General features: G+C 43.1%; 1 protein-coding gene across 1 annotated transcript; it reads right to left on the bottom strand.

Moving 5' to 3' along the window:
- Positions 1-85: 85 nt before the first annotated feature.
- LOC140278271 (PDZ domain-containing protein 7-like) lies at positions 86-9,584 on the bottom strand. The gene is made up of 16 exons (XM_072373248.1): positions 9,365-9,584; positions 8,287-8,424; positions 8,008-8,182; positions 7,722-7,898; positions 6,067-6,214; positions 4,905-4,965; positions 4,617-4,794; positions 4,314-4,540; positions 4,069-4,230; positions 3,366-3,481; positions 3,185-3,276; positions 2,800-2,891; positions 2,487-2,558; positions 1,537-2,157; positions 1,198-1,298; positions 86-831 (listed from the first exon to the last, which is right to left on the bottom strand). The coding sequence occupies exons 1-16, from the start codon at positions 9,525-9,527 to the stop codon at positions 688-690; spliced, it is 2,667 nt and encodes an 888-aa protein (XP_072229349.1). The 5' UTR covers positions 9,528-9,584; the 3' UTR covers positions 86-687.
- Positions 9,585-9,597: the final 13 nt, after the last annotated feature.

Raw genomic sequence — 9,597 nt, 5'->3', positions numbered from 1 at the left:
AATATTTGTATGAAGGCATTAAATGTATATTTTCATGCTGTACATTTCTTGAAAAAAAACAAAAAAACCCCACTGGTTTTAATTAAAAAAGACACAATTTAATAACTGTGTTGTTCTTTTTTTCCTTTAACTGAATTTCTTAGACTACGCATTTAAACAGTGTTTGCTTGTAGCCCTTTCATCCTGGCTTATTTTGCAGTACTCTGCTGCAGTTGTGTGCAGAAGTGTCTCTGAGCGACTCGTGTCTGCCCCCTGCAGGACGAAAAGTCAACGCGTTCTTTCCGCTGGACTTAAAAAGGCACCCTGGTTACAGCTCAGGTCGTCACCCTGAACGTTAAACACATACTCTGTCGTACCACTGGTGAGTTTTATACACAAAGGGATTTTAGTTCAACATAAATGTAAAAACAATTGTGTTCTAGACAGGCACTGGCTCCTCGTTTGTGATGGAAGTTGCATGTGAAGGCATCGGTAACGCCTTTTTTTCATGATTTCAATATGCTGCAAATGTTTTTTGCTCCCTCTTTAGTGGTGATATTCTTGGTTCTTCTCAAGTGCATTGATCTTGGAGGCTCTTCTTGTTTTTCAGCCCAGCAAGTTGCCTAAAGGCTGTGCATTTCATTGATGCCATGTAAAATCTCAAAGTGATGCTAGTCACTGGGCACTTTTCTAAATCTCAGTCTCCTTTCAAAGATTTTTGGGAACTTTGACCACGAACACCATGGGGTCTTTGGCCTTGTTGCTGAAGGCTTTTCTGATGATGTCGACGGCATGCTGGTGGGTGACTCCGTGCAGGGAGATTCCATCCACAGACACCAACTCAAATCCAGCCTGGGATACACAACAAGATGGAGGTTTAGGTCAAGATGCATAAATGGGTAAAGAAAATGACTATTTTTGTAAAAGTATGCAAGCAGGATTCAAAATACACCCATAAACTAAAAGTAATTTAGCTCTATTAAGCCATTTCATGTCGGCTGTGGCCAATGGATAATTGGCAAAAGTAGATTATATCAAGGTGGTGAATGCATCCACTTTCCTCGGCCTAGATTTGTTAATAAACGCTAGCATTGAGAATTATTGGTGTATACAGTCACAAATGTACAGAAAATGTGATGGATAACTGAAGATTATACTGGTTTGTCATCACAATTTGCACATTATGAACACGGACGAGGTGCTTCCTCCTCACGTTACCTTGAGCACTTCACAGGTGGAGGCGGCTCCTCCGGGAAAGATCTTCTCGATCTTCACCACCGGCTGAACCTTGGACTCCATCCCACCAGATATACTGATGCCTGCAACAGGAGTGAGACATGTATTGTTTCTGGGTGGAATGCTAATTTTACATGTTTCCTAAATGGTGATTTGTAACAGAAACTGAGTTTGAGAATGCAGCAGTTAATTCCAAGGTTGTGTTTCATCAAACCATGAGCAGCAAAAGGAAGGAGCTAGTGAAGCTAACCCAGACACACAAAGCTGCAAAAGAGGACATTTCCAAATAGCTCTGGCTTGGACTGAATGAAAGTCATTTACCGAGCGACTGTCTGGTTTTGGAGATGCAGACAGTTTTGAGTTGGTACTCCTGTTCAGGTTTGATGCCATTGATGCTGTTCTCAGAGGAACCCCGATGGCCGTTAATCTGTTTGCTCCCCGCTTGTTGGTCATGAGCTGCACCAAACACCTGAGACAATAAGGGCCGACGAGCAACGCTCTGCAGTGTGAACACGGTGTCTTTACTCCCATCGCCACTTTTATCCGATTTGCTTTTAGAGTGACCGTTTCTGAAAGGGGGCCTTCCCCTCTCAGAGCTTGTTTCCATCTTGTCTGAGGTCGAGTGGAGGGAAACCTCGTCGAAGTGGACGGAGCGAATTGTGCCGATGTCTGTGTGGAGTGGAGGGTGAGCGTCTTCACTGCTGCGAGCCAGCAGCCAGTTGGGGAGCACCGGGCTGGCAGACCGGGTTCTGAGGTCTCTGGACTGGACTGTGTTATATCCATCCACCGGTATGTCTAGCAGAGGTGTGAAAAGCCTGGAGCTCTGAGGTTGCTCTCTGGATCCCAGCTGCCCAGTCAGGCTGAGCTTCTCCAGTTCCTCCAGTAGGTGGCTCTCCTTCTCCACCTCCTCTGCACTGTGGAGCTCAAAGCCTCCTCTGTAATCTGGAGGAAGCACAAGTTATTGTCATGTCGTCTGATATCTCACAACTTTGACTTACCAAAGTTATGTGTCCATATTTTTGTTTTTATTCATACAAAATTTCAATATAATTTCCCCTTCTCTTGGAATAATAATGGGCCTCCATATGGTGGCACCTCCTTCAGAACATAAAGATTATCTGACCTGTTATCAACACGAAATTGTAGGCAAACATAATTTGATCAATTTCTAATAATAAAAAAACTAATTTTACAGAGTAACACTTTGGAAACTTCAGGTGAACAGCTGAGGCTGAGATTTTTCAGAGCAGGAAACCAAATGAAACAAAGACCTGGGATGGGAGTGATGAGGCGCCGTTTGGGTGCTCGACCAGAAGCGGGAGAACGAAGAGGAGGAGTTCGGACTGCAATGCAAATGGCAGAAAGACAGAAGAAGAGGGTCTGATTTCACACAATAAAGCATTATACAGACTACTCTGAGCTTTTCTGAGTTCAACCTGATTGGTTTTATGCATTTATTATACTGATAATGCAGCATTTCAGATAAAACAGGAGATGAGTGTTGATTTTAGAGGTTTTTACCTCATGTTGGTGCGGAGTCTGACACTTTCCCAGATACTTTTTTTTAAAAATCATTGCACGTACCTGAACGATATTTGAGGATATCGTAGGCTTCGACTTCAACAGCGGTCACCATGTTATTGAAAAAAGGCAGATCAGATGGCGGGAGCAGCATTCTGAGAAGCAAAAGATGGGACCGAAAAATGCTGAGTCACTCCGTTTTAACATTTTAATTTACTATGGTTTCATAATGTGGAACATTTGGATTTGAGACGGTTAAGCTTCTTTTGGAAGGGATTTGTAACACTGTTGTTTCTCTGGCTGAATTTACATGTTGGCGAATGATGAGTGTCGAGTTTATTTACTTCATGCAGGAATGAAGAAAGTCTTCATGTGTAATTCATGGCATCCAATTCAAGTTGATGTAAGCTACATAAAAATTTCTGGAGCAGAACATCTTCCTTCTCACCTGATTTCTCTCAGCAGCAGCAGCTTCTCAGGCCGGTCCAGCACGACCAGCAGGTGGCGTATCAAGTTCTCCACTGACCGCTCTGCTACATACTGTGTGATCCAAATCAGATATTTAGTTGGTGAAAGCTCGCTTTAAACATTCCTTAGACTTAGAACTGACTGTGAGCAAAACCTCCTACCCTTCGACACATCTTCATCACGGCAGCCACCTCGTCCTCATTCAGCAGCCTGCGGGCCATGTCCTCCACTACTCCAAGCATCCCTGAATTTGGCATCGCACTGAGCTGCGGCCCCTCTGAAAGAATTACAGTGGAATCTGTACTAGCTCGGGCGATGTATGCCTGATTCAAAGTTTGATATTATAAGTGTTCCCCTTCAGTGGTGATTCTTTTTTTTAAATTGTAGATGAAACCGATGTAAAGGAAGGGAATTATCTTCTGCTGCTTCTGACGTGTGGAGAGCATTATTGTATGTCATTGAAGGCCCCTCGGTTAGCCACACTGCCTGCCTTCATTGCCATCAACGCACTCCTGTACAATCCAACATGCAGCATCCTGCTGCTGATAGCACCAAATCTTCCATTTACACCTTTTTCTTAATTGTACTTTGTTGTGTAACAATTTCAACAACTTTATAAGCCATCTTTTAACAACTGACCTGCATGCTGCATGTGACCCTGTTTATGAAAATTTGATGTTAGAATTAAAGGTCAAAAGCATTAAAAGACTGAGATGATGTGGAAATATAGAGTAATACCCGTTTACCCTTTAACACCGTCAGACTAAACGTGTGTTTTTATTGTCTTCAGGGTGCTGGCAGCATGAGAGTCATGGAGTTTCCTGCTGAACAAGCATGAATGAAATGAGGAAAAATTGCAGGTACCTTTACCGGCCCGGTCAGTGGTCGGGGACTTGGAGCGCCCCCTGGAGGTGTCTCTCCTGCGTCCTCCCTTGAACAACAAGTTAACAAAGGTCTTTGAGCGCTGCAGGGTGCTCTTCTGAGGGTCCTTCCCTTTCTGCTTCTTCTCTTTCTTCTGCTTGATTTCTATAAAGTTCCAGAAACACACAGTCATTTATGCAGTTCAATCATCTGCATAAGCACTTTCCTTCGTGCTCACGCAGGCTCACCCGCCATGGTGACTTGGCTCTGTGACCTGCTGATGGGTCGGCTCGGTCTGCTGAGCGCCAGGAGCACAGCTGTCTTGGGTGACTCTTGCCTTCCCCTGCCATCATCTCCACGAATCACCGTGTCTTTGAGCAGAGTGGTTGGTCCCAGGCTGCGAGTGGTGTCTGGAACGGTCCTCTGAGAGGGGAAGTCTGTCTGGATGGCAGTCTCCATGCGCTCTGATTCAGAGCTTGAAGTAAGAACCACATTGAAAAGATCAGCTTTAGTCAGAAACTTGAATCTGAATTTTTTTCTATTGCTCTGACCTCTGGTCCTCAGTAGAGATGCAGACGTCTACCATGTCTGAACCGAACGGCGTGCTGGGCGGGAACATGACCTGCGACAGGCCACTCAGAGAGCTGACCGGAGTTCCAGACGACAGCGAGGAGGCTGAAGAGTTGGAGTCTGAACCCTGAGAGGAAGATTTCTGAGTACCATTGGCCACTGAGAAGAACATAAAAGAACACCCACCTCTTATTCATCAGATTTATCTGTGTTCCTCCCAGATTGACATATGATAACACAAGAACTAGTGTCAGAAAAGAGATCCATACATTTATTGAGCCACCTGTATTCTGCCACCATCTCCTTATAGGCAGGGTATCGTCCTGCTTCCTGTCCAGATATGGAAACAGATATGCAAAAGAGTTACAGTAGAGACCTTGAAAATTTTATGGGATCCCTGTATTTGATAAAGAGTAACCCTAGAACCACACAAAGACACCAAAACACACCCCTCCTCATCATCACCATTCCCCCCCAGACTTTATGGTAACCTTTGATAGCTGGGATGCTTTCTAACTCCAGGACGTGTTTGAGCTTCCTCTGGCCAAAGCAAAGGATCTCAAAACAAAAGTTGCACAAAACACGGGCTCTATGCTTTGATCAGCACCTGATCCTGGCTGCCTGGTGAATAATGCACACGGCCTGGCTATTTTTCACAGCGCGAAACCCAAGCTGCAACAAGTAAAGTGAGCGAGGAATATTACGACTGCATGCCAGCTGTCGGCCTCGCCATAGAAACCGCCGTGTAGCGTCACAACTCGCGTGTTTGGTCCTCACGTGCGAGAGATTTGAAGATGAAAGGCAGGCAACAGGTCAGAAAGTTAATGCATGGCAGGTCATTTAGCCGAGGCGGTAATGAAAGAGCCGGCATGCTTTCTAATAACAAAGAGTCAGTGTGGAACGTGATACAGCCTCTCCAGCTCGTCCTTAGCGCCGTATTCAACAGTGAACATCTAAACATTCAACTGAGACAACTTAACTTCTTCCTCTTACAATGTGGGATTAAATGGAGGCCACAGTTCTTCAGGACAAATTGTCCGTGACACCTTTAACGCTGCGCCTGCAGATTGTTTTATTTCTCTTTAATATCTGCTTTTTTGTGCTAACTACTTCAGAGCATTTCTCATTTAGAAGACTTTATGACAGGAGACTGAAATGCACGCATTAGAAACAAATAGATTAACTTCATCAGATTTATCTGAACTTGTGGAAGTCCTTTCTATGTTTGAAATATGCTAAGTCAAAGTGTTTCATCTGGAAATCATTCTGTAAATATTTTAAAACTTTGTCTACTGAAGTTGTCTTTTGAATAAGATGTAATTCTAAAATTAGGTGTCACACTATTCCTGAATTTAATACATCTATCAGGAACTTGGGGCACTTTTGAACACTTTATTTAACAGTTATTAGATTCTGTTGAAACAGTCTCACCTTGATGGTCAACATGATGTGTGTGTGGCTCTTCAGCACCTCCACAGCACTGCTGTGGCTGATGTCTTCAAAGTTCACTCCATTGGCAGCCAGGATCTGGTCTCCCATCTTAATCCCATTTTGTTCGGCCAGACCGCCAGGATCCAATCTGAGTCAACGAGACGGGAGTGACTCAGAGCTGACACAATGACATGTTCCAGGGCTTTTTTTAAGCTACAAAACCAAACTATGTTGGGACCATGTTGCAAATGGGAGGATTTGATGCCTTTTTTTGTGCCTCTTTGGGTTGTGGATTGTTGTAAAAACAAATGAAGACTTCCCCGGTTCACCTAAGAGTGTGTACTGTTATAATTCAGGATGCTCAGATTGTTACTGCTTAGATGGCAACATATTCAGAATGATTATTAGCCAGAGACAAAATAGTCCCGTGCCTGTTATATGTCTAACTGAGTGTGCACGGCTGCACTGAAACCAAGGAGCAAACAAAATAAAGTTTATTTATTCATTTAATTTACTCATTTAGCACCTATTTTAGATTTTAAGAAATAACAGGATATCAGGAGAAAAACAAGAGACATTCAATCAGGGAAAGAACCAGTATGAAATGAAACAGACATAAAAAGACACAAAAAGATCTCAGACGTGTTTTCTAACTAAAAGCAACAAAAATAAGTCCTCAACTGCTTTTTCAAGGAATCCAAGCAATGTAAAAACAAGAGGCGCTCATTGCACAGTGAAGGTGTGGGTTATAAATCGGGTGTGGGGAACCACTAACAAACTCTGGTTATATGATGATCCGAGTCGAAAAATACAGCTTAAACTAATTTAAAATGTACCGACGGGGTTGACCCTGAAGAGTCCTAATAACTGACACCAAGATTTAAAATATTAACGAGAGACGAGACGATAAATCAAGAGTCATGTTTGCTTTTCTACTGGTTCCACGCTCTGAAAACGAAAGGGTAAGTAAAAATAATCTTTCAATCATCTAAACAACAAAAGAAGGGGAGTTAAAACTACTTGTGGTGATAATTAATGTAAGTGCAATAAAACAACCAAACAAATAATGATCTACCTGAAACAGCATAGATGCTGACAGTAATTATTAATAAACAGTTTTTTTTATTAATAAACAGTGTGGTGTAAACTGACCATTTATTCTCATTCTCGTTTTATATTGTCCAATGTATTTTTCCCCACAGTTAAGCTTAGTTTGTTGAGCTCCAAACTGTGTCCAGTATCTATGAGGAAGAGTGGATAATGTTGCAGATGTTGCCTGCCAATGAATAGAAGGTTTTTTATATAAACTGGTACTGGGCAATTCTGTCTCCAGTGGTCAACAACAGATTCCAAAAGTCCTCATCTGAGCATCCTTTGTGATTTTTGATGCATGTTCACTACCTTTCACTACCTCATAAAGGAAATCCCATTATTATTTGACAAAAGTCATGCCTTTTAGACAGAAGTTACTTTACTAAATGCTTCCTTTTATGTTGGGCAAGTAAATATAACAGATACTGTTGCAGGTACTGTGGACAGAGTGCATGATACAGTTTTAAGGTGAGATCATAAAGGTGTTTCCTTCGTTTGTGATTCCATGTAAGTTTTATTTACGAGCCTCTTTTTTTCTTTCTTTGTGAAGCTGTTGTACCTACTTGGAGACATAGATGCCCAGGCCAAACTCCTTTCCCCCTCGGATATTGAAGCCCAGACAGTAATCATCGGAGGTGGTGTAAAGGTGGACGATTCTTTGCAGGGCGCTGCTCGAGCTGGCCTCTGAAGGTGTCCGTCCACTCTCCTCCACCACCATACGCCTGTGTACCAGGTCCACCCTGAAAAATTAACAGCATACCTGACTGATTATCACCCAAATCATAGAGAAGAAAATTATATCAGTTCAATCATTGTCACGGTAATATCAACTTAAATAGCAATACTCACCACGTAGTCTTTTCTTTGGAATAGCGGATGCCGGGGACTTTTCCGACTCGCCTCACCACCATCCTCAGCCTGTTGTTGCCCGTCAGGACCTTCACAGCGCTGCTCATGGTGATGCTCTCCAGGCTGACGCCGTTCACCTCCACCAGTTTATCTCCGACGAGCAGCCCTGCCTCCTCTGCAAACAAATCACACAAACGGAAGCGTGACAGACATGCTGTACAACGACAGATGACGAGACTGCTGTTCTGCACGGGGTCACATTAAAAGGTCGCTGCTTACGTGCTGTACTGGCGTCCTCCACCTTACTGACGAAGATGCTGAGGCCATGCTCTGAGCCTCCACGAACGCTGAACCCGAGCTTGCCGTCCGCACTCTTATCCACGGTGATTGTATGGAGGTCCTCGCTATCGTCGCCTCCTAAAAATACCGCATGGATTGTGTGACTTTATTTACACAATGTCAATTAAAGTAGGTTGTTGGGTATCAAAGAGGAATAAACATTTCTGGAGAATTCAGGTGAAGATGAGTGTTGAAATGACTTGAGTGAATACCAGTGTTCACAGCAATTACTTGAAGAGGAGAACACATGGACTGTCAGTAAGAAGTGAAAGTAACATCATGATGCCACCCACTGCTTTGTGAACAACAGTTTTGAAGCATTCAGCAGTCACCATCTTTTTTTTTGGAGCAAGAAGTGACGTATTTGGCCAAAAAGGTAAATTTAGGGAGTGATACTTTTTTTGGGAGATGTTATTTATGAGGACTAATCTATCTTTATTAATGGAAATAGTTTTAAAAAAGACTACAAGCACATTGATCAGACATATTGAATCTGGCTAATTACACCATGATGACTTGCAGGGAAACTCAATTGTCTTCACATTTCTTGAGAGAAGTCGACACTTTTTGAGTGAGAGTCTGTTGAAGCCAGAGACCTTTCGGAGCCAACATCTAATGACCATCAGGGTACAAAGTGAATACCTTTTTACCATGTTTTTTTCTTTTAAGGCATTATTCTTGGGAAATTTTCTCTGCAAAGCCATGTGCATTTTCCAGGATTAAACAATGTTCTATTTATGCAATCATTTAAAGTTTATACTCTCCAAAGACCGTTGACTTGGATATTTCATGTATTTAAATGTGTTCAATGTATAACTGTTCAAGATTCAAATCTATTTTTGATTCTCTGTCGCAGAATTAGGCTTGATAACAATGATTGATTTCATGTTGTAAGTTTAATGTCTGTTCTTATTCATCAAAGAGACTGATAAACCATACCAAAGCTGTGTTTTTTTTCTACAGCAAACTGAAGACTGTAATTTGCACGGCAGAAGCAGCCAGCCCAAAGACTCCTTACCATCCACAGGAGAGTTGATGAGGATGACCCGGCCCATGGGTGAGGAGGCTCGGATTCCACGCCGACGCTGCTCCTTTTTTCGTAAGAGGTTGCGTGCAGCAGTGTGTGACCCTTGGGGCCCGGGGGTCTTCTCCCTGCGGGATGGGTCTGATGAGTGAGCCATGGAGGCTGCTGGGGTCTCCTTTCACACACACTCCACCAGGGGCTCAGCTCCAGGTGGAGGAGTCTACAGA

Source organism: Leuresthes tenuis, unplaced genomic scaffold (assembly GCF_036924035.1).
Source record: "Leuresthes tenuis unplaced genomic scaffold, fLeuTen1.0.hap1 SCAF_20, whole genome shotgun sequence".
In the NCBI taxonomy this organism is placed as follows: domain Eukaryota; kingdom Metazoa; phylum Chordata; class Actinopteri; order Atheriniformes; family Atherinopsidae; genus Leuresthes; species Leuresthes tenuis.
Note: the sequence above shows the minus strand (reverse complement) of the source record. Positions and strands in the feature narration are given on the sequence as shown.